General features: G+C 36.0%; 2 protein-coding genes across 2 annotated transcripts; one reads left to right on the forward strand and one right to left on the reverse strand.

Moving 5' to 3' along the window:
• Positions 1-1,308: 1,308 nt before the first annotated feature.
• Positions 1,309-14,445, reverse strand: LOC113234021 (sorting nexin-14-like). Its single transcript, XM_026469248.1, has 8 exons — positions 14,329-14,445; positions 14,095-14,251; positions 8,261-8,371; positions 6,718-6,849; positions 5,851-6,056; positions 5,253-5,406; positions 1,769-1,943; positions 1,309-1,331 (listed from the first exon to the last, which is right to left on the reverse strand). The coding sequence occupies exons 1-8, from the start codon at positions 14,433-14,435 to the stop codon at positions 1,309-1,311; spliced, it is 1,065 nt and encodes a 354-aa protein (XP_026325033.1). The 5' UTR covers positions 14,436-14,445.
• Positions 14,446-16,725: 2,280 nt separating this feature from the next.
• On the forward strand, positions 16,726-24,063 carry LOC113234085 (glycine cleavage system H protein, mitochondrial). The gene is made up of 2 exons (XM_026469332.1): positions 16,726-16,859; positions 21,897-24,063. Exon 2 carries the CDS (start codon positions 21,902-21,904, stop codon positions 22,394-22,396), a length of 495 nt encoding a protein of 164 aa, XP_026325117.1. The 5' UTR covers positions 16,726-16,859; positions 21,897-21,901; the 3' UTR covers positions 22,397-24,063.
• The last annotated feature ends 1,408 nt before the right edge of the window (positions 24,064-25,471 follow it).

The raw sequence follows: 25,471 nt of genomic DNA on the forward strand, positions 1-25,471 counted from the left end.
ATTTTTTTGTACGTTTAATTGTGGTGTTCTAATTTAAGACGAGCCATTTAATTGGTATAGTCCTCAGATGCTGAGATGTACCATTTTGATACGATTTGTTTTTTATTTTAATATGAATTAAATTTTTTACTTTCCTTTGTTTAATGTTTGAAATTTATGTATTTTACATGTCAAATAAAGCCGATTTTATTTATATTTTAATTATTTCGAAAGTTACCCATATGCAAATATGTTAGTCATGACTTATGTATGACAAGTAGGGCAGATTGACCTCTCCGATACAAAGTCAAAAGTTTTTCAGTCAGTCAGATGAGCATTGTACAATGCGTCTTATAACTCGAGATCTTAGAATGTCTAGAAACCTAATTTGTTGGGCCCCTGGCATGTCGCCAGTGACGCCTCTGGGAGTTAATAATAATACTGTAGCGTGTCGCTTCCAGCACCAATGCATAAAGCGAATACGGCACATATTGGTCATCGGTTCTTGATCGCAGTCCCTGATCTCGGTCACTGTGCCACTGTTGGGTAATACCACCTCTCCCATTTAAAAATTCTAAATTAATCTTTTAGGACATGAGACAGGCGTCTCGAGTCTAAAATAAATATACAACATAATAATAATATATAAGTGCTGAAAACTACACATTGTAACTCAAAATATGTGAAATTTAATATTGGTACTTGGTACTTGGTGAAACGGGCAGGTATCCGCAACTCGACGTCAAGGCGCCTATTTTGCCTATTTTTTGAAATTTAATATTATATCATTACTGAACGTAAACTTTGATTCTCCACAATGAGACACACTTTATGTGAGCTAGTTCTGGCCAAAATAATCCTTATTCAAAACATGAAATTATTTTTTCCATTTTATTGTTAAATATATTTGATAAATTGTTTAAGTGTCTATAATAAGTGAGTAATTCATTATTCATCGATTCTGAGAAAGTCCTCCTTTTGAGTCAATACATTGTATATTTATATTAAGTATGTTTAGGTTATATTATTTATTTTATAGCATATAAATTAAGTATACAACTTTGGCTTATTCTTGTTTTAAGTGCAGGACCAACCTATTGTTTTTTGTAGCCTAATAGGTAAACAAAAAAACCATTAGGTTTGACTGGTAGGAATGCCTTATGGCATAAGTCTGCCAATTGTATTATATTGTAGTGTACCAAAAATAGTTTGAATAAATAAATAAAATAGAAAATTCCCTATACTATGAATACCAGAACCAATTCTAGATAGTTCAACAATGAAAAGTAGTTCTAAAATGGTCCTACCGGGAATCAAACCGGGACGTCATTATTCAGCGGCCACAGAGAAATCTGCAGGGCCATCGAAGTCGCCATAAATAGCTATATTGTTATATTTTACAATATTCTTTTCTTCTAAATAATAATGAAATAATTCCTAGTCAAAAATATAGAACAAAATACAATACAACAATTTCTGGTTTTCAGAGGGAGGTATTATTAACGGTAACCTGTCACAAAATCTATTATAACCTAACCGAATTATAACGAAACAGTTGTTCTTTCAAGATATGTTGAATGCTTATCGCAAAGACACGATTAGGTTCGGTTAGGTCTGGATAAGTTAGGTTTAAAAGAAAAAACATTTACCTCTCAAAATTACTTTCGAGGTTATGAAATTTCGACCAAACGTTATTCTGGAAAATGTCATTTTGGACTATAGATAGGTAACTATTATAAACTCTGTGTGTTTCTCTCTCAATACTCATTGAATAGTCAAAAATACTCACTGATGTCTTTATAAAATTGCAGCAAATGTATATGGCTGGTGGTCTTTATGAACTGCATGAAGGCGTAGAAGTATTCCTGGTCGTTGATCACCAAGTCCAGGTCTATGTGGAGGAGCTTCGCGCGTTGGGCGTACACGGAGTCCGTATGACGGACAAACGTTTCTAGGAACTCTACCTGAAGAAAGAAATATTTCACACCATCAGTCATAAAGTGATGTAATACGAAAAACTAGTTTTTTGGGAAACAGACAATGTAAATAAATAAATAATTTTATTATTTTTCCGGATTTAAATCGCGTATATTTGTTTTTTCAAACAAACCGACGAAAGCCCGTTTCAGGTCGCACGATCACGATTGACGAATATTAATGCAAACCACCTTATTTTTTCACCATAGTTACAAAATTACCTTATTTTTAATTTTATAAAGAACATTCCTCGCTACATTATGTTTTACTAATTATTTTATTTTAACAATATTCATTTTTATTAAGTTAAATTTATTATTAAATAATAATTGAAATTAGAATAAATTAAAACATATTGATTAGTACAGTATTATGTCTATTATTCATCAGAGGAAATACTTTTATTTGCTTATTAATAGGAACGGTTGGGAAGGGATTAGTGATGTTTAATTTCCATTAATCTTTTAAATAAATATGTGTTAATAAAAATTACATGATAATTTACTGTGTTTTATTTTATTTTTTTCTGTTTTTAGATAATAACGCACACGGACACGTTGCACATAGCCCCGCACTAGGGAAACCCTATATCGCCGGTGCCATGGGCACACACAAAGACAACTACTAATTACACTCAAACTCACGAGAGAAATAAATGTAGTACAATTTTTTCTCCCGGCCCAGGAATCGAACCCGGGGTCTCTGAGTGGCAGTCCGACATGGTAATCGTTCAGCCACCGAGGCAGTTAAATAACTTAGCGTCGGCTAAATTTGAATATAGCGAAATCCCCTTTTTGTGGACACTGATCCCTCTTTTTACTCCTCAGGTACAATCTCGGGCAATTAAAGCTTAAAATATAGTTTCTAGATCAACGGAATAATGATTTTATAACTAAAATAAATGTATAATCAATCATAGATTGTCTTATAACACAATTTCTAAAAATTCTATTCTTTTGTGCCTACTCAAAAGTGCACATTAAGTTCGCATTCCAGAACTGTACTCAACGCAACTCTAGTCAGGACTTGAGTATGCTTTCAAGCACTGGAAATACGACCCTAATAGCAAGGACTTGAGTACGATTTCTAGTGCTTTAAATAATACTCAAGTCCTGACTTGAGCATTGAGTAGAGTTCTGGAATACGACCCTAAGAGAGATACGAGTATTACGAATTAACCTACGTTAGTAATGTTTCATTTCCATTGCTCTTTTAAATAAAGAGGTGAAAAATTGCTCTTACGCCAATTTGCAATGTTTGGCGTTAATAAAAATTACATGATAATTGACTATGTTTTTTATTTCATTTTCTGTTTTTAGGTATTCGGTATTCTAGCGTATGACCGAATAGTAATAATATTCGTTGCAACTCTAAAAACAATGCATCGCACGACCTATTGGCATAGCTTAAGGCTCAAAAGATTTTTATAGTTGCGACATAGAGTAGTCCTTGTCGTGAACGGAATAAATATTTGCATAAATTATAAACAGCCTTTTGACAGTGACATGTTATTACCTACGCTATGTTTTGTTATAATATAAAAGACGTATTATCACAGCTGACTAGAGTATGTTTGTAAGATAACTTATATTTACTTGTGCCAAATATTTGATAGGCAAATGCATTAATTTTTATATTACGAGCGCATTATTACTACTAACGAGTTTCATAATACATCGTAACTTTAATATGTGATAAGTATGCCCATATTTCTATCTTCTCAATAAAATATTACAAATGTTCTAAGAAAAAAAATTATGAATAACATATCATTAAATACAGTTTTCGTCGTTATTATTATCTCCTGGTAACCTTTTTCGTTAAAAACCTTGGTAGCCTATCGTACGTTTATTACGTTAAAAATACTAATATAAAAAAAATTAAGTAATGTACAGGAAAAAAGATCAATCTATTTATGTTTTTTGTAGAAATATATCTCAATAATTGTTGAATATACTGCAAACTCAAAGGGCACAACTGACATCTATAATTAGATTTTATAATAACAAGTCATATAACGTTTATTATCCTAAAAACACAAATATCAAAGAATTTTACTTAGTAATGTACAGGAAAAAAAAATCAATCTACCTATATTTTTTGTACAAATAAATCTCAATAATTGTTGTATATACTACAAACTCAAAGGGCACAACTGACATCTTTAATCAGATTTTATAATAAAAAGTCATATTTGACGTTTATTATCCTAAAAACACTAAAATCAAAAACTTTAACTTAGTAATGTACGGAACTGTTCCCTTATTATGTAGTTCACTTACAATATAATAGCACAATGAATATAATTGTGACCTTTACTTCTCATTTCAAAAGTCACATTTAATATAATTAACCCCTTTATAAACAGTTATAACAGTATTATTAATACAAAGATTGAACAAAATTCCTTCGATCCGGCCGGATTCGAACCAACGTCTTCTAGCGTACCGTACCAGACGCTATTCCAACTAACCCACTGAACGAACCAGCGGACCTCACGAATTTTTCTACGTGCTTGTTGTCGTGTCTTTGTATTTGGTTTTTCAACGACTTTTTAGTCGTAGCGCCATCTATGAGAAATCTATGAAAGCCTTATCACCCAGTTAGATACCTTTACAGCTACCAGTCCTGGCGAGAGATGTCACAATTGAACATCAATTCAACAAAAATTTAGAATACAGTTATAATATTTTTATATAATTTTTCTACTAAGTTAAAAGAGAAAATTATGGCATTTATAACAGCTGATTAAAAAACAATGAAAGTTTCTGTATAAAACATGTGATATGTATTTATAACATAAATGAAACATTTTTATATCAAATGTATAATCTAACTATTGTTTATATCAGAAAAATCTAAACACACTTATCTACGAATTGAGCAATTGTTGTTTTGTTTTTATAATACCAACTGGACGAACCAGTCGTGCGCCTGCTGGTAAGTGACACGCCTATCCATAACACTCGCAGTGACACTTAGAGCTTTTAATCGTAAAAATCTTAGGGGCACTGCCATTGCGCCCGTCACACGACAAATCCCATGTCTGTAATTTCACCAGCACCCTTACAAAACCGGCACGCAGTAATGTGTACATTGTTAGTGTTTACATTGTTAATGTTTACATTAACTTGTGCCTTAAAAATCTGAAGGTCACTGTCATTGTGTCCTTTGCCCTACGACATAAAGCTGAGAAACCCAGGCTAGTAGAAGTAGAGCTCCTTGTGAAAGAGTTCGTCTAAGGAAGTATTGCCAACCTTACCTATTTCTACCGCCAACCCATGGAATAAACTTACCTTGTAGTTAGGCGAAGTGGGGAGTTGCGCCATCGTCTCGTTTCCTGTTGCGAGGACGATGAGTGTGTTCAGGATATGCGGGTCGGCCAGCACGTCTGTCAGGGACAGGAGCACCCAGCCGGCGAATATTTCGCGTATTAGGACGCGAAATACGCTACAAGAGAAATAAACGATGTGATTTGGGGAATAGAATGTGAACGTTTTTGCAATATTCATTTATATTGAATATAATGATGTATATACATAGATAATTAAGTATATTTTTAAATGAAGACATATATCAATTTTTAACCGACTTCAAAATGAAGAAGGAGGTTCTCAATTCGATTGTTTTTTTTTTTGTATGTATGTGACGCGATAATTTGTGAACCCATTTTGATGATTCATTTTTTGTCGGAAAGAGGGTACCACAGTATTGGCCCTTTGATTTTTAAAAATGTCACCTCTAAGGGTGGCAAACCAGGGGGTGAATCTGGTTTCGTGCATTTTCCGGTAACCGATTTCAGTAAAACTTGGTAAATAGATGTAATTCCACAAACTTTTGAGGTCGGTTTTTTAGTACTCTGTACTGAAATTATAAAGTGTATAATGCACTCACGAGTTCTGCAACTCATTGTTCTTCAGCAAATATGGCATAATGGCATTAGTGATAGCTCTCAAGTATCTTAATTCAGCGCGTCTGCTTGCCGCCGCCGGGTGTATACTCAGTTTGCCTTCCGGCGGGCCATCGCCGCATGCGCATAGTGTGTAGTGCCGTAATGCACACGGAACTAGGCGCTCTGTTATGAAGCGGGAGTAGTTTATCTGTAAAGTATTGCATCTTCTGATATCAGAACCGATAATTATTTATTAAGTGAAAAACAAATACTCCAATTACCTCTAGATAGGAAATTCCTCGTAAAATGGGTACCAGAGCAACGGAATTTATTCTAGGGCACTACCCAGAACCAATACAGGAACTTAGTTTCCCACATCGGTCCTGTCTGGAATCGAACCCGGGACCTCCAGTAAACACAGATCACCAAACGCTCATACCCAAAATGAATATTTCACAAAAACTACAATTAAGTAAGCGCCCATTTACACGAGGCGAAAGTTTTCGCGCAGCGACCGCCCAGTTAACACGCCCTCATGTACATTAATTGCGAATCTGAATTTTATTTACTAGGCAAGAACATTTAAATTCCTCTGAACAATACAACCGCGCGGCCTCTGCGTAGACCAAAGTCAAGCCAGTCTCGTTCGCGCGCCCGGGACGCTCATTTAAGTTAAAACGTAAAAGCTAAACAAATAGAGCGTATTTTGCCATGACTAAAATGCGCCCAAGTGTGCTGGTGAAATTGCCACTAAAAACGTCTTCAAGGACAACGGTATTGCGGGCGCGAAGACGTCTCGGAGCTTCGAAAGGTGCCCAACCGAATCGGATTCGACTAATTACCATTATAAATAATTGAAACTTAAATACCTTAATAGCTCTTCTTAACAGGCAGGCAGAGGCGTATCTGAGCTGATGTCTTAACTCGTCTACAAAGAAGGGCTGCAATGTCACCCTGTTGTACCACGTATTTATGAACTGGTCCAGGATTGCGTTGTAGAACTACGAGGAACCCGAATAAATACATATTATCAGTGTTTAGTTATTTATTAAATATCGGTTTATGTGAAAAAACAACTACGAGGAACCCGAATAAATACATATTATCAGTGTTTAGTTATTTATTAAATATCGGTTTATGTGAAAAAACAAATAGACTCTATTTAGATCCGAAATAAAAATAGTTTGCATTTCTAATATTTACCAGTCGCAAAAACCTAAGGATTCATTAAGTATACATCATCATTCGCATAGTTTTCCTGGCTATTTACACGCCCTATCAATATCAGTGTTGGGCGTTAATCAATTAAATTTCAATCAGAAATTCAATCAGATTAAAAAAATCAATTCAATTGAAATCAATTGATTTTAATTGCAATTAAATTAATTGCAATTAATTTTTTTAGTTGTTCTAAGAGACAATTGAAACTAACAATTAAAATCGAAAGTACCGAATAAAAGTGTCATTACGAATATGGGTTGGGGGGTCGGTTGGGGGCGGTCAGGGATGAGTGACCCACACCCTCACCCAACCCACCCACACACTCACCCAACCCACCCACATGCGCACCCACACAATTGTTAATTGTAATCTTTAATTGCCAGAACAATTAAATTTTGCCCAACACTGATCAATATTGACAAACCCTGTTTTAGTAAATTATCTCTTGAAATGTATTATTTAGATTTGTTTGTGACATAATTCCTCTAGTTTTGTTATGGTTATTAATACAAAGATCGAACACAGAAAAATTTCTTCGACCCTGTGGGACTAGAACCCGTGACCATGCTGCACCGTAGCATTGCTCTTACCAACTGAGCCACAGATCTGGTCAAGTAAGCAAATATTTTAGGCGTAGTCTAACGTTAATTGAGAAAGAAACCATACAATAAGGAATAGTAATTACGCCAGTAATAGGTTAGTTCGGCAAAACATTATTTAAGGCTTTATTACAACGACAGCTTAACTTTGGTTTGTTTATGTATTTTTTGATAAGGGCTCGACAGAAATGGTGAATATACTAGCTTGCTTTGAACACGATATTCCGCGGCTATCTTATTTATTTAGTGATAAAATGTGTTCAATATCTTAGGTCCAAATTCTGAGTTGGAAAACAGTACAACTCAAATGTTATTAAACTTGGACGTAGGTAGGATCAAATCCACAAAATTATCAAATAATTAGTTATAAAGTACCAAGTTCCCAAAGTCTTACCTTTTAGACCAGCAAAAAAATCCAACATATAAATATAAATAAATATCTCTGGAGTGACATGACATTATTATAGTTTTGAAAATAAAACAAGAGTGAGAAACACTTAAAACTGCCATATCTCAAAGTGACTGGTTGTGCATTCGATTCTTTTTGTTTAACTACGTCCAATTGTTGTATAGCGTTTTCAAAATTACTTACGTCTTCTATTGCCTGGTCTAGCTGTTTATGTATCTGCAGCCCCACCCAGGGCTCAGCAGTAATTGAGCTATCATGCCGGGAACATTTCGTAGACCCACATGTTTCACAAACCTGAAAATTTTTCATTTTAGTATTTGTATGATTATCATTGACGAAATAATGACTTTTTTTAATAGTAGGTGTTTTTTGTTTTAAGCCGACTTTAAAAAAGGAGGAGGTTCTCAATTGGACTGTATGTTTTTTTGTATGTATGTTACGAGATAAATCTTTTTACGTGATAATTTGTGAACCGATTTTAATGATTTTGTTGGAAAGAGGTATCTCAGGAATGGTCCCATTTAAATTTGAAGAAAATATCTTACTTTTAATCTCTTAAACTTAGGCAAACAAGAGGATGAATGAGATTTTGAGGTAAATGTTTGAGTAGTCTGTACTGATAAATTATAACTATGAGCAGTGTACCACAATGTTATAATATTAGAGCAAAACGCATTGTAAAACATGACATAGTCCAATCTGTGAAACTAGCCGATATTTAAGTTTGTGTATGATTTTTAATGAAGTTGTTACAGTACATATTTTCTGTTTCAGTTAACATAATACTTGAAACTTTTGTGATCTTTATTTGCATAAGTAAATAAAGTTGATTCCACGATTAGTAATTCATGCTGTTATATCCTATAGACGATTACGTATGTTGTGTTGTGTTGTTGTTGTGTATATATAACTAAATTTAATTTAAATTCAGCGAATCTGTCTCTGTCGCATTATTATCTCAGAGATGGTAAATTACTCAATTTAAATGGACTAATTAATAATTGAAAACAGCATGCATTTTCCAAAATTTGATTACTCTAAACTAAAATAAAATGTCCTTTTCTCTTCTTATTATAAGAAAACGGGGAAATACATTTTTTTATGTTTACAAGTAGAGTTTTAAATTCAGTTTAATGTGTGTTTAGCAGAGTCTAACATCAGAATTTAACTGCCTCTGTGGCCGAAAGGTTACTGCCACGCAGGGGTACCGGGTTTGATTCCCGGGCCGAGAGAAATATTTGTATGGCCTACATTTATTTATCTCGTGAGTTTGGGTGTAATTTGTGGTTGTTTATGTGTGTGTCCATGGCACCCGCGACACAGGGTTTCCCTAATGCGGGGCTATGGCTCTGTTAATTTTTTCAAGACAGAGTATAATAAAATTCCATTGCACAATAATCTTGCCGACGTACAAGCAGCTATTGATTGCTGACAATAGATAATAATATCTATTGACTGATATTGGTCATATTTACCCAATAAATAGCCAAGCTTATTTTGTTTGCAGATGTATCAATTATTATTATTAATAGGTGTAAACTCATCTAAGTTCACACTTTTATCTAAATAAATTTATGAAAAAAAAAGCAATTTGATAATATTACAAAACTACATGAAAGCCCTACTTACCCCAAAGTAGAACCCAAGAAAGTCAGATGTTAGTTAGAGCTCAAATTATCACCACATATGGGGGTAATGAATATACACATTTTTAATATATTGTAGATGTTGTAGTTACAACTTACACCTACTGTTGTTTTTACGTGGATATTATATTTTTAATTGTATAGCCTACAATAGGGTAATGATTTGAATAAAAATTTGCGTTGGTGTTTTACGAATTGACTATGATAATATATATTGGGTTAGGGGTGGTAGGACGACGTACCGAAACGTAAGCGAGTGGCTTCCATTCCTATGCAATCCCAGGATTGTATAGGAAGGGAAGACATGAGCCGGTGCATCCTGGGCAACTCCTAGTAAATGCTTGGACTTTGTCCGGGCATTTGCTAGGCGTTGGCTAAAATGTCGTCACCCAATCCAATGGTGTTAGGCGTACCGTGCCTATGGATGCGTGTCTGGGGGACAGCCCAGCCGCTAACGGTGCACTCTCGATACCAGGGCATCGCGAGGGAACCTTATGTCCTTCAGCCAGCAAGCGGGGCTCTGCCGGTTGTGTCCCCTTAATTCCCTAGCTACTCATGAGACATGTATGGAGAAAGAAAATGAAATAAGCGTTAATACCTTAATTTCCTCCTTGGAGGAAACGATTGCCGGGATGGATAGTCCACCTAGCAATAAAGACATGACTTCAGGCACAGGCTTCGTGACAGGCTGGTCCTTCGGATCAGGGGATCCGAAGGACCAGCAGATTCGACTGAGCAGGTCTCGCCGGAAGAGACTACAGGGCCTGATGAGAACAGGTATGAGCTACGCAGAAGCTCTGCCTCTATCTGAAAAGCCCTGGGGTGAACTTCCGGTGCCTAAACCATCTCCAACAACGAAAGCGCAAAAGCGTGGACGGTCAGAGGAGGTGTCGCCACAGGAACACGTAAGGAAGGCTCCCAGGACCGTGGCGTCAGCTGAAAGCAGGAACAGACCAACTTTCAGCGAAATGGCGTGCTCCCTGCGCGTGGGTATCCGGAATTCGGAACCCATGTCAGAGGAGCAAATGTAGCTGGTGGAGGTATTTGTGGTCCGCACCATAGCGAGCACAACAGCGCATGGCGAGGGACCAAAGTTCCTGGGCCTCTCTCAAAAGCCAGTCTGGATTCTTGTGACCAGCAAGGACCAAGCAAGTGCAGACTGGCTTGGGGGAAAGATCAGAAATTTGAAGCCGTGGCCGGAAACCCAGCTGTCCTTGATTAAGGAAAGCTAGATTCCGAAGCCCACCACCGCCACTACTTACATTCCCAAGAAGGGATGTGAGTCAGTGCAGATGGCCATCAGCCTGCTGGGGGGCCAAAATAGAGGTCTCCGCACTGAGGTATGGAAGATTCTTCACGCAAGGGAAGATGCGAACGGATGGGTTGTCGCGTTCGCTCTTGATGACCCATCGGTGGAGATTCTCCGTGCCTCAAATTGCCGGGCACACCTTGGTTTTAAACAGGTCACGTTTAAGATGGGGTCCAGAAAGCACTTTGCCTCGGTCTCGAAACCAGGATCGGTTACTAATCCGCTCGAGGAATCGGGGCCGGGAACCTCAGCGCAGATGCCCGCGCCTGGTCCGTCTTCCACGGACCAGGGAAAACGTGACAGGGTTGCCCCGTCCGCCACTCTGGGTGCATCGCCCCAGAAGAATCGCGGACTCAGACAGCACCCGCTGTCCCGGGAGTCCAAACAGCGAAGCCAACAACAAGTGCCAGTACTGGAGCGGCTCGGTTAAAAACTGCCACAGTAATGGCACTAAATGACGGTCTGGGTAAACACGACGGTGGGTTTCAGCACCGAACCCACGTGGCAGAAGTACGGCACGTGGACGAGTGCAAGGGTGCGGGGCTGCCAACCCGCGAGCCCCACGAGGACGGCCTCGTCTTCCTCGTAGCAGTCGGGGGCAGCAACGCGGCCGGGGTTTTAATCCCCGCTAGATGGCGCCCTCGGGGGAAAGGGTGAGGGTTCTCCAAGCAAACCTTCACCATGCCGTGGCTGTGATGGAGTGTTGCTTCGCGAAAGGCAATGTGGATGTCGCCCTCATTCAGGAACCCCGGGGTAACCACACAAACATAATGGGACTCAATGCCGCTGGTAAGTTTGCAGAGCCTGCATTGTTTATAACAAAAACATTAATCTTTTGCCTATTCCACAGTTCTGTACTGACGACTTTGTAGCAGCATATTTATTTACCCGGTATAGCCCTCGGGCCAAGATAATCTTATGCTCAGCCTATCTACCTGGAGAAAAGAATAGCCCCACGGAAGATCTGACACGACTGGCGGAATACACTCAGAAACACAAACCAGAACTTCTGGTGAGATGTTATGTTATGCCAACGCTCAGCACACTGCTTCTCCAGCTCACACCAGCAACTCTTCACCAGGTTAAGGACTAGATGGCTCTCCCAGACATTGAGATCGGCCCAGGACTCAACCCTGGAACATCCTGTTCTGGGAATGAATTCTGATGTCATGCTTCCCAAGCAAAACTTCAAGAAACTCCACCAGGTGGAATTTCCAACCAGGAAAAACTGGGAAACTACAGTGGGAAACAGTCTCACTTGGAAGGACGGTAGCCTTCTTTGGTATACCAATGGGTCCAAGATCGGACCCAACATAGGCTGTGGTATACACGGCGTGAGACCCAGACTCAGCTACAAGCTGAACATGGGATGTCACTCCTCTATCTTTCAGGCCGAAATATATACCATTAATGCTTGTGCGGATCTAAACCTGAAGAGAGGCTACATTAACAATTATATTTATATAAACTCAGATAGTAAAGCCGCTCTGCTTGCACTAACCTCAGTCACCCAAACTTCGAGGACTGTAGAGAACTGCATAACTATACTGAATACTCTCGGGGAAAGGAATAATGTAGTCCTGCGTTGGGTTCCTGGTCACTCTGACATTGAGGGTAAAGAAGCAGCGGATGAACTGGCAAAGGTTGGTGCTAGGGAGGCCTGCATTGGCCCTTTATAGAAATAGCACACAGCCTGGCAAAGCTCACTTTGCTGAACGAGAGCTCCCACATCTCCCGAAACTTGTGGCTGCAGACTAAGGGTCGTATTTCAGAACTCTAGTGAATGCTCAAGTCCGGATCTGAGTGTGATTTTAAGCACTGGAAATACGAACCTAATGGCAGGGACTTGAGTATGATTTCGAGTGCTTTAAACCATACTCAAATCCTGACTCGAGCATTGAGTACTTCTAGAATACGACCCTAATCACCCTTGAGCATTCTAAAACCCTGATAGCTGCCTTCAGTGCCAAGCACTGTAGAGAAGCCGTGTCACTGGACAGGAATGGCATCAGAATGTTGACTAGAGCCTTTACAGGACATTGGACTGAGAGAAAACAGAGAATGAAGATTCTGCCACGAGGCGGATGAAACTCCTGTGCATCTCCTCACCCATACTCTCGCCCCTCTGCGCCCTCTGGTGGGCATGAGAAGTTCCATACTGAGCAGGCACAGGTCACACCCAGAGGACATAAAGACTGTCGGAGCCAGGAAAGTCCTTCAGTTCCATAATGCTGTTGGTCTTGGCTACGAGCTGTGATTAGTGGTGATTACAATAGATCATTTATGGTCGCAGTGACAAGGGGCCTCATAGGCCCCAAATGAAGCCACCCTAATAATAATAATAATGAGTCCCTGACCCCGGCCAACTGTGCCATTGCCGGGAAATACCGCATCTCCCATTTAAAAATACAAAATTAATCTTTTAGGCCTTGGGAGAGGCGAGAGTTTAAAATAATTATAATAATAATATATTGGGCCAACATCACAATAAGAATAAAGAAGGCATTACACAACTCTAAATCATCATAAGATCAAAACATTCACTACTCTTACAATTCTCGCAAAACTGTATCTCTTGCACGACTATTTCAAATTTTACAAAAACTGGCAACACTGCAAATTTCATTTTACTCCATCTTCAAAGAAAAAACTGACTTTGTAATATAGTATAACATTTTATTGCCAAATAAAATGACAAATCAATTAATATAAAATTATTTCACTGTTTTATGAATATTCAACTTCAACTTTTGTATCTATGGCTCCGTCTTTTTGCGCGACGATTTCGCCAACGTCAGGGTTGAAAAACTTGTAGTGCGGTGGTAAGATAGATTGCAACCGAAAACTTAGGTCGAATTTAATCATTTGATAAGATTTGACGTGACGATACAAAAAATATTTAAAATTACTTAGTCATAAAAATTTTAATTAAATGCTCATAAATTAAATGTGCAAGACGTGCGACAGAATAATGAGGCTGTAAGTAATATAAAGAGGCGTTAACGACCGAGAAAATAAACAACAAAGTTGTTTATCAATTGAAAACAATACAATGAACTTACTTTGACAGGGTCGTCTTGAAGTTCGATTATTCTAGGATTCTTAACGAAATGGCACTTCAGTTGTTCCACATATTTATGCAGAATATGCGATTTTAGCCCGTAGTAACAAGCCACACATCCCAGAACATAGCTAAACGCAATCGTTGCGAAGTGAAATCTGCACAGACCAAAACTGGGTTAGCACACATATCACACAAAGAAAAGCTACTCTTACACGCTTCGTATTTACGCCACCTGTAGAAATATAATACTGCTAGCGATCCTATGATAGCTCCTACGTAAACAATATTAATTTGATGATCAAATTTCTCTGTAAACCTCCTTTGACATCTTTCAGTCATGGCTAAGCGAACAATGACGTTTTGTACGGTTTGACATTTACAATGTGACCCACTTTTGGTTCTCAATTTACCTTACAACTCTCGACCGTCATACACTGCCGCCGCGCCGCCCGCGCCATTGCCATTGCCCACTTGTCACTTATAACTTAATACTTAATAATATTAATGTTTTCTATAAATAAAACAGATTAATAAATACATAAAATTAAATACTTAAAATCTGTGAAATACAGCCATACAACGCCGCCCGCTGCGGCCTGCGCTATCGCCATCGCCCACTTGTTACTTATAACTTAGTCTTAATACGTAATAATTTAATGTTTTCTATAAATAAAATAGACTAGTAAATACATAAAATTAAATGCTTAAAATCTGTACTTTATTATAGAATATAACAAAGCTTGTAGTTTTTTAATAATTTCCATATTCTAGACTGCATCAAATTAGTGGTGGTAGCTTTGTCAGAACGTGACTTAGGGTTGTATTCCAGAACTCTACTCAATGCTCAAGTCAGGATTTGAGTATGATTTAAAGCACTATAAATCATACTCAAGACTTGACTTGAGCATTGAGTAGAGTTCTGAAATACGACCCTTAGTCTCTCGCCATATTTAAGAAATTAGTAATAGAAATAATGCTAAATCATCTAAGAATATATTATTATTACATATTATTATTTGGCTTCACAACTTCGAAAGCAGAGACGATATTTTGTTTTGTTGTTTTATATTAATTTTTTTAATGAATGATTTTAAATTTATTTAATTTTTTACATTTTCGGTATTTTTTCATATTATTTTGATTATTTCATAATGTTATTAAATCATAATTCATTTGTTAATTCCCTTATATCATATTATTTTTCATATTATTTTAATCAGCTGTGAGTATTTGTTTTCTTTGGATAAGCTGTGTACAATTGTAATTGGATAGCATTCGCAAAGAGATGTACTGGTGATGTTATTACAAATCAACACATTGTATTTTTTGTTATTGCATTAAAACCAACAAATAATCTACCTGATGTAAAGTGGTCACCGAAGCCATAATGTCTGTCTTTTTTAACGACGGAATAAAATGACTTTTGTGGGGTTGTCAGTTTTCGTAAAACTTTAAATAGGCATGTAGTTGTTGTCCACAGTTTTATTGATAGATTGTGAAAATGGATAATTGTAAAAGAATTGTAAAAAGTTACGACGTTCTAAAGATTACTAATTGCGTTATTGTATTTTTACTCTTATTTTTACAGATGGCTCATTAGTATCGAAATCAATTTTTATTCGGACACATCATAGTAACGATAGGCGGAATCAATTTATGTACATTAAATTAAAATGAAAAAATGTAAAATTAGTCTCCTATTTGTATTTTAAGTAGACATCGTTCTGAATTTAAAGTATGTATGTATGATTTTTCAAAAATTGACAATTGAAATGAACCTGCGCTCAGCGGTTGGACGAATAATGAGCTCGTGACGATTCAAACAAACAAGTTCGGCTATTTATTTCACAAACCTAACCAACATTCAGTTGATAGTCGATATAACATATATCGACTATCGATTGAATGGCAATATCGGCAATCACTAGCTGCTTGCAAGCGGGCGACACTTTTGCGCAATGAACTGTCATTTTACTCCGTCTTCACAAAAGATGACCAATTTTCTATTCTATTTTTAAGTTTCTGGCTTCTCTTGAAAAAATTTGACAATGTCAAGTCAGTACAATCGCAATAAGGAAATATTACTGTCACAAATTCGTTTTGCGTCTGTAATCTACCCAAACAGATTATGCAAAGTGGGAGAATGAAAACAATTTTTGTTTATAAAATATAGAAGTTTAGCTCAATACTTTTAGGGAGTTAAAAAACTTTTTAAAAAGAGTAATAAAAATTTAAATAACAATTTTAAATAAATGTGCTTAATTTTTTTTAGAATGTGCTTCTTTGGAGACCGCCATTTACATTGCTGATTGGCATCAATGCAAATGAAATATAAACGTTATAAGTTAACTAATTAAAAATACTTTAATTCTCTATGGAGTGTTTCATAACTTCTATGATAGTGGCGTTCATTCTAGACTATAGTTTCCAAATAGTAAGCTTAAGTAAGCTTGATGTGTTCTTGACCCAGTACCAGGCAGCAAAAACCCCATAATATGTTAATTTCCTCAGTTTTCGGGTGTTGTTTATTATCTGGCCAGTTGGAAATATTCGTTTAGAAATAAATTATTCAGATTTTTCTGAGAATTGCTAAGGAAATGTAATTTTTATTTGTCTTTTAATTTCAGAACGAAACTAACCTCGAAAAAATTATCGGCTGAGAATTTTCGCGTATATTTATGGCCGGATATTTTCGAATTGTACCTTAAGTGTCTGAAAATTAACTGTTTCCCGTTCGTAACTTTTGGCATGAAGTGTTAAAACGTGAGTAGAATTATATTTTCAGCATTAATTGCAGATTTTTGTGGTTCCCCCATGGATTCCCCACTCTCCTACGTATTGAGCACTGGACTGGTTGGAATACATATTAAACCTTTGTAATTTGCATAGTCAATTCTGAGTAAATAATTGTTCTAGCAAATAAAACTAATATTTTTCTGTTGTGGATCGATTTGTACTTGTTTTGTTATGGTTCTTAATTCGAATTCATTTTTTTAGTTTATTTATTTTATGGTTTTACCTGCAAGTTCCATATAATATATTATATTGAATTATGTATCTGTATAATAAATATAATAGGATCCTTATTTCAAATCAGTTGCACGTTTTTGTACTCCATTGCCATGAAAGAAATAACATCGATTACTAAAGGTGGCTAGGAAAACAGTCAATGACAGCATTAAAACAATCTATAAACTCACACTTTTACAAACGAAGATAAAGATTTAAACTATTAAATATATTTTGTCATTTGCAAACATTATGACTCCTCCTTATAATTTGTTTCTTGGTTACCTGCGCCATGCCAACTCATATTATTATCATACTCAAATCATTGAATATAATGCATATAATTATTATAATTGTATTTAATATTCCCAATGGTAATCATATAGCCGTCGTATTCGCCGACTCCCGATAAAATAAATAATAAATAGTAATAAGAATAAATAAATTTATAAACGAAGGTTATACCACTAAGCAAAAGGAAATAAAATTAAGGGAATGGAGCGAAAAAAGAATTAGTAATTAAGGAAATATTCCTCATCGTCGTCTTCGTCGTTTGAAGGAATCAAGAGAAGGGGATCGTCGAATTGATTCAGGAAGAGAATTCCATAGCCGTATATGAGATATAAAATTAAGAGATGATTTTCGTTTTTTAATTACTTTTAATCATTCCTCAGTAATACACTTCCGGACACATAATTCGAGCCACCACGCATTTTCAATATTAAGTGCCCCAAGCTTAAACAATGTTTGATTGATCAAAAACTATGATGCAATTTTGAAACTAGTATACTAAGGATCGTATTCTAGAACTCTACTCAATACTCAAGTCAGGACTTGAGTATTGCAGTGAGCACTGAAAATCATACTCAAGTCCTTGCCATTAGGGTCGTATTTCCAGTGCTTGAAATCATATTCAAGTCTGCTCAAGTCCCGATTTGAGCATTGAGTAGAGTTCTGGAATACGACCCTAAATGTGTTTTCCATAAGTCCTTGTTGGGAATTTGGATTTGCAAAACTGGGGAAAACTTTTTCTTCTATGATAACACTATCTATATAAAACTGCCTCCGTGGCCGAACGGTTACCATACCGGACTGCCACGCAGAGGTCCCAGGTTCGATTCCCGGGCCGGGAGAAATATTTATATGGCCTACAATTATTTCTCTCGTGAGTTTGGGTGTAATTTGTGGTTGTCTATGTGTGTGTCCATGGCACCCGCGACACAGGGTTTCCCTAGTGCGGGGCTATGTTGAGTGTGTGCGTTATTAAAAAAAACTATCTTTGTATTCTAGACTTTTACGACAAAAATGCGAGATGGCTCGAATTAATTATGTGTCCGGGAGTATATTTTCCAAATGCATGTTAGACGTTTTACATTTCTAGCGTAAACATACTTTCTCAAAATAACACTTTGCACACTTATTTTTTTCTTTTCTTTGAGGAAGCTAAGCAAATAGCTATTTAACGATAATTAACAAATACTGTTTATTATTTTCATTCAGTTAATCTAATAGCCATAGACCATTATGCTTCAGTCAATAATTGCTACGGTTCATACAGGTCACAGTTATCTTAATGTCTGCGTGTATAATCAGTTGTGTTTGTTCATTTATTCACAAACTGTCACTTACAATGTAGTGTTAGTGTTAAATTTATATTTGGTGCACAAGGGATTCTGTGTCATTCTACTTCATCAGTAAGTATTTATAGAATAAAGTTTCAATAAAAAAATAATCTTAAAAAAATAAATGAAGCTACATTCGTAAACCTCGTACCTGCATTATTGTGAACTTTTGAGTAGGCCCCAAAAAAAGAGAATTACTAGAAATAGTTGTACGACAATCTATGATCATGCCTTTATTTTATAACTAAATCAGGGTCTAGAAATTATATTTTAAAATTGCCCGATCTTAACTGCCTCCTACCCTAGTGTAAGGCTATGAGTATCTGCGTTTGAAGAATAAGAAATGGGATCTCGTTCAAAAATGAAGTTGCGAAGTTTTCAAAAGCCGATGATAATCAAAATACTAATATTGAAAGAAACTCACATAAAAGCGTATTTAGCTAATTTAACTTCTCATTTTTAAACTATCCACTTCATACCTGATTATACCTTACTCAACTTTTATGTCACAATGTAAATTGAATTTTGTCATTTAAATAATTATCTATAGGTTACACATGTAGGTCCGTTGACTTCGCCTACTCCACTGGAGTGATATGTTTTCCAATTTTTCTCCTATATATTTTAGTGTAGTTTTTATTTTTATTTATTCTTTTTTATTTTTGTCATAAACTATCTTAAACTAAATATCCAGTTCATGGACAGCAACGGCGTTTACTGTAAAATTAAATATTAGAATATTATAGTACACGGAGTACTCAGCGAGACGGCGTACCCACCCCGTTTCGCTATATGGAACTCGACGCGTAACTCGCAAACGAAGCCGGGTCATCTTTTCATACTTCGGTTCACATCGCGAACTAACTAAACTAACCTAACCCGCTAGCTATAAAAATATGTCGCCCTTTCCCCCGCACGTGTTCATAGTCACTACTTACTACCTATTTTTTTTAGATTAGCTTGCATGCAACTGCGTGAGCTAAACTATGTTAGCTAGATTCGTTTGTGGTGTGGCCTGCTTTACAGTGCGATTCCCAAGAGGTTTTTGTGTAGTTGGCGCCTAATGCTTCGCCATTGAGAGGTATCAACAACGTACTAACAAAATTCAATGATTCACATCGACATTGAATCAATATTTAAGCAATACGACACAAAGAAAAGTCACGTTTTTATGAACTATTTTAGGCGACTCACTATAGAAGAAGCACAAAAAACTGTATTTTCTAGATGAAATGGTTTAGGTATTTACCTTAGAATAATAACGCATAGAAACCTAGTCCGTACACGCTAAGTGAGGCAAATTGAAGCGCGCCCAATGGGCCTACACGAGCGGGCGGGCCTTCAGTGCTCAAGATCAACTTGCACCGCGAACAGCTCAACAATTTTAGCTAAAAATGACGAAATGTGCGGTAAGTGAGTGTAAAAATACGTCAGACAAACATAAAATAGATACTAACATCACATTCCACAAGGAAGTAACGCGTTTCAACTTGTATTTTTATATAAAATATTCACTAAAACCGAAAATTAACCTACTACTAAAACTAGCCTACATGAATTTGATTTTTGCCTCACTTGTGACAGTTCGTTTGATATGAAACTATCGTTCTATGGGTTATTATTCTAAGGTATTTACTATTAAATAACGGTCTTGCCAAGAATATACGATACACCTAAGGATATTGTCCAAGGAATGTACTAATTTGTTACACGGTACAAGATATTTAATCGCTGAAAAATGTAGTTAACAATGCAGCAGCTTCATTAAGATTGCCTCTCCCGATCGGAAACTGCGTCTCTACCGAGTCGAGGCGCATAATTGCGATTCACAACTGGCCGACCGGAAACTTTTGACATTTCAAATCGGAACCATAGTTGATTTAACTCACAAATTAGAAAGATATAGTAGGAATCAGGTTCATCTTCTCGCTCGGAAACCCATCTGATTTCGAGACTCGGATGGGCTACCCGATCGGATCTATTACAATTTGAATTAAAATCAGCCTGCAGGTTTTATAATATATTATTACATTAAATCGTACATTTGGCATGCGAATATTTTATACAATGCTTATTTCACTCGCTTATGCAGCATGCATTAAAGTTAATACAATAGCATAAACTTACTTCAACAATTGGAATTTAACCAGAAAATAAGAAATTAAAAATATAACATACAATAGTTGTTAATAATTTTACATTTTATGTTGTCAAGTAAAAAATCATCAATATTGTATTAGCATTGAGTAACTAACAAATTATGCATTTTCATTTTAAATTGTCTACCATTTAATTCTTTAACAGCGTCCGGCAAATTGTTAAATAATTTAGGTGCTAATACGAACATCGTTCTACTGTAAAATTACAAATTACGGCGTTGTTTGCACCGTATTTCTATTTTATTCCTTGTGCTTCTAGGATATCTAGTTTTGACTGTACTAAAGTTGCTTAGATTTTGTTTCACATAAACACAGGCCTCGTAAATATGCATCGATGGTGTATAGTTAATATCTTCAGTTTCCTAAAGTAAGGTACACAAGTCTCTCGATGACCCGCACCAAACATGGCCCTGACACATTTCTTCTGGGTTTTAAAATATTGTGCACTTCACCCGATCATATAAAAATCCTTAAAACAGGTTATAATAAAAGTCAAAAATTAATTATAAACCAATAAAATATCTAACTTTGTACATAATTTCTTTATATAGACATTTCTTTTAAAGTGCTACAGAGACCCTGCAAAATTTTGGTTTTCAACAGAAGCCCTGTAGTTGTTAAAGTCACAATTATCTCAAGATTGAAAATTGCCCAGCGGTTTAACGACGCATTGCGCCATCCGCTGCCCCGTCTGTCGCCATCGGGCGTTTGTCGACGACGGATCTGTGTCAAATTTTCTCCGCCTGTTCTTATTTTATTCATATTAATTTTCGACGCGTTGAAATACCTCGCCTTAAGTACTGTCCATGAACATAATATATTATACTAAATTTTATTAATTGCCAAGTCGTTAAAACACTAGACAATGCTATAATGAAAATGGCCACATTTTGTAAAGTTGTATAATTTATAATATAGGCTTATATTATATGTATATAATATAGACTTTGTAAATTATATGCTATTTGTTCCTGAAGCACACCAAATGGTCTTATTCTCCTTTGTTACAGATAAAATGACGCTCCAACGATATTTCTTTCACATTTCAAAGCAATACACGAAACGCAGTCTGCAATCAAACCTCAAACAGTGCTACTGTGAACCACGTCGCAAATACAGCAATGGCCCAAGGAAGTACACAGACAGGCATGAATGGGTCATTGTGCATCAGGGTACAGGAACTGTTGGCATAAGTAAATACGCCCAAGAATCACTTGGTGACGTCGTCTTCGCACAGCTACCAGATCCTGGAACGAAACTCAAAGCTGGCGACGAATGTGGTGCCCTAGAAAGTGTCAAAGCCGCAAGTGAGATCTACTCCCCTCTAAGTGGTACAGTTACTGCGAAAAATGTGGATGTGGAATCTAAACCAGCACTAATTAATACTTCCTGTTACGATCAAGGGTGGTTGTTCAAATTAAAATTGTCAGATCTTGAAGAATTAGACAAACTAATGACTGAACAAGAATATGAAACGTTTTTGAAGTCAGATGAAAAAGAGCATGTATAATTTTTTTTAATGATAATTTATAACTAGTTAATTTGTTTTAGAGAAATAAATTGTTACAGAAGATAAATAAACAGTTAAAAGAGATACAATCGAATTCATTATACAGTTATTTCAATATTCAACATAAATATTTATAAATTTTGAATCATCTTCTTTTAAATGCTATTGGCTCCATCGAAATAAACGATTATTTTGCAAATGTCAAGTAGAAATGACTGTGTGCGGTACTTCAACTTTATAATGTTACAACCCCATTGCTACCATATCGGTAAACCCGCCAATGCCAAGTTGAGGAACGCACGCGTTTTTAAATCGAAGATTAATTGATTGAATTATGAAGAAAATCACTGAGGAGAGAATCTACAACAACTGAGTACACAGACTAATCAGATAACTTGGGTTTTCCCAGCCCGCCATTATTTGAAAAATCTGACCATAGACACAGAATATTTCCGTATATTACAACCATAGACAAACTAGAAATAATTACTCATCAGCCTGATTGTCCATTGTTCGAGATGGGTCTCTCTCTTCATATTTTTCAGACTTCTACTCTGAACTGTTTTTGTTTGCGTGCCTTATTCTAGTTGGTTAATAACTAACAACTGAAACCGACTAAACCACGACCTTTTTTATTGTAATCAGATCAAAGCTAGGTGTTGTGGTTCTCAAAATTGAGAAATGGTGCCGCTGGAATAAGCTTATTTCAGCATGGAACTTTTGAACGGCGGACCGACTAAATCTAGTTTTTTGCGACTAGACCCGACTAAATAGGGACTTTTTCAGGTTACTCAAATTTCAAAAACTCGACCATGGTCGCACTGGAATAAAGCACGAATTTTTTTCCGTCCTTTCACTATGTATGGTACATTATAATTATGTATTAATAAACTGTACATCCATGACGCAGCCCTACTTAGTCCCAAATTTGCTGTATAACTAACAAAACTCGAAAATCAACATAAATCACCCTTCAGCACCCGTTGAACAAAATGCATTTTTAAATAGAGCGTCTCGCTCATTTAACTCCTTAGTTAAAAAATATGGTGAGGTAAACCTGTTCAACGCCAATACAAGTAAACTAAAGCGCTTATTCAGTGACGTTTTTCTCTTATATGTAGCTACTATAACTGTTTGACGTATTTAATTTCGTTATTTATATTTATTATGTTTGTTTTCTTACGTCTCCACCTTTTTTATTATAGTTTGTTTCTATCACTGTAAAAATCTCTGGAAACTTTTAATTAGCCCTCAGCGTACAACGCAATGGTCTATCAGGCGTGTATTATACTTGCTATTCTATTCTTGTTACCTAGCTGTAAGTTTTCCAAAAATAATGAAAATAAAATATATTATGTTGTCCTAGATCCTGTCTTCTCTATTTGTCTTAAAACTGAAATAAAACTCTGTATATGTGCGTGAACATTTATTAGTGCATTTAAACTTAATACAGTTTGTTTATGAACATAATCACCTCATAACTTTGGCATAATGTTTGAACTTATCACTATAGTAATTCTAACCCTCTGATATCACATTTCACTTTCTAAGGTGCAGGAATGCCAGCTTCATTGTTTAATATGCATACGAACACATTCCTTTATACCTAAAGCAAAAACTATAATGGCCTGGATATGTGAATACAATTGTACTACGACACTGTTTCAATATATTGCGTGGCTTGTTCCTGCGTCACTAATAATCGAGTATTTACAATTTTACTAATAAGGGAAAAACTAGTAATTCAACCCATACTACTGGCAAAAAAGTAATTTTCCCAATCCGCCGTTTTGAAGTTATATGTATAGTGTTTTATTATATGTACACTTTGGGATAACCTTATTCCGGCGTCACCAGAGGATATTTGTTTTTGGAAAATCGTAACAATAGGTTCTGGTCGCAAAAAAAAAACAAGATTTTGCTGATACGCTGTGTGTGCAAAAAAAGCGGAAAATGGTGGTTTTTGTAGTTAATTTTTAATTTTAAGTATTATTACGTTTTAAGTTTCTTAATGCTTTGTTGCTTGTTTAAGCTGATGACTCTATCGCCAATGGTCAGCAAATAAATAAATAATGATACGCTGTTTTCAAAATATAAAGGGGTTGACCACACACGAATGTCCAATCTTGAGATTGACGTATGGTAACGCCGGAATAAGGTTATGGTTATTTAGTGTTATCTGTGAAACACGTTTTTTTAAAACCGATTTTCTTTTATGACCGACTAAATCATCTTTTATTGACCAATTCTCGATTTTTTACCTAGCCAGTAAAATTTTAAATACTTGGTTACAGTCATTGCTGGAATAAGCCACGTCGATATATCATTAAATACTTTAGTAATTAAAGTCAAATTTGTAAGTTTGACTTTATTAGTCAACAGACTTAGTGTTAGTGCAATACATATAAAAATCTAGAACAATATTTTGACTTCCAGTCTAAAATTTTACTTAAAATAGATAAAAATTAAGACATTTGTACAATGAGTGGTGTTTTTTTTTTCTAATCTAGTTTTCAGAAATGCAATAAACATTTTCTTTAAGAACATCAACGGGCGTACAAAGCCAAAGGAGTTCTCGTCTAAAACGATTTTCAAGATAAAAAAATAGAAAACACACATTTGAGCAAATAAAAAAAATTACATGAATATTGGATAAAGTGTTAACATACTACTTCATAAATCTTATTTACTAATAGTAGTTTATGCGACTGTTACACAATGAAAGGCATAAAAACACGAGTGTGGGTTTATGAAACGAGCCGACAAGCGAGTTTCATTAAAACATCGCACGAGTGTTTTAATGCCTAATTATGTACAGTTACATACACTGCTTTATCTACACACATATTAAAAGCTCTCTGTGAAGTGTTCAGGAACCGCATGTTACAACTGGCGGCAAATAAAAACTTTTTTCACGATTGTCACATAACCGTAGTTTTTATTTTTAATTCATAGACAAACTAGAATCAACCCCAACCTTAGAGGATGGAAAAAAATAAAAGAAAGGAGCTGCCCTAACTGCGGAATGAACGTGCATACATAGACAAAAATTGAACAAACAAATGGCGGATTTCT

Source organism: Hyposmocoma kahamanoa, unplaced genomic scaffold, assembly GCF_003589595.1.
Source record: "Hyposmocoma kahamanoa isolate Upper Pololo Valley unplaced genomic scaffold, ASM358959v1 81, whole genome shotgun sequence".
Classification (NCBI taxonomy): Eukaryota; Metazoa; Arthropoda; class Insecta; order Lepidoptera; family Cosmopterigidae; genus Hyposmocoma; species Hyposmocoma kahamanoa.

Excerpts from the sequence above, each read along its gene's own strand:
- LOC113234021 (XM_026469248.1), bottom strand. The coding sequence starts at position 14,435 with ATGACTGAAAGATGTCAAAGGAGGTTTACAGAGAAATTTGATCATCAA. Across the intron at positions 5,407-5,850 it reads AACAATGAGTTGCAGAACTC|CGTATTTCGCGTCCTAATAC; the intron begins GTGAGTGCATTA and ends TTTCTCTTGTAG. Across the intron at positions 1,332-1,768 it reads GCAATTTTATAAAGACATCA|ATTTCTCTGTGGCCGCTGAA; the intron begins GTGAGTATTTTT and ends ATGGCCCTGCAG.
- LOC113234085 (XM_026469332.1), top strand. The coding sequence starts at position 21,902 with ATGACGCTCCAACGATATTTCTTTCACATTTCAAAGCAATACACGAAA.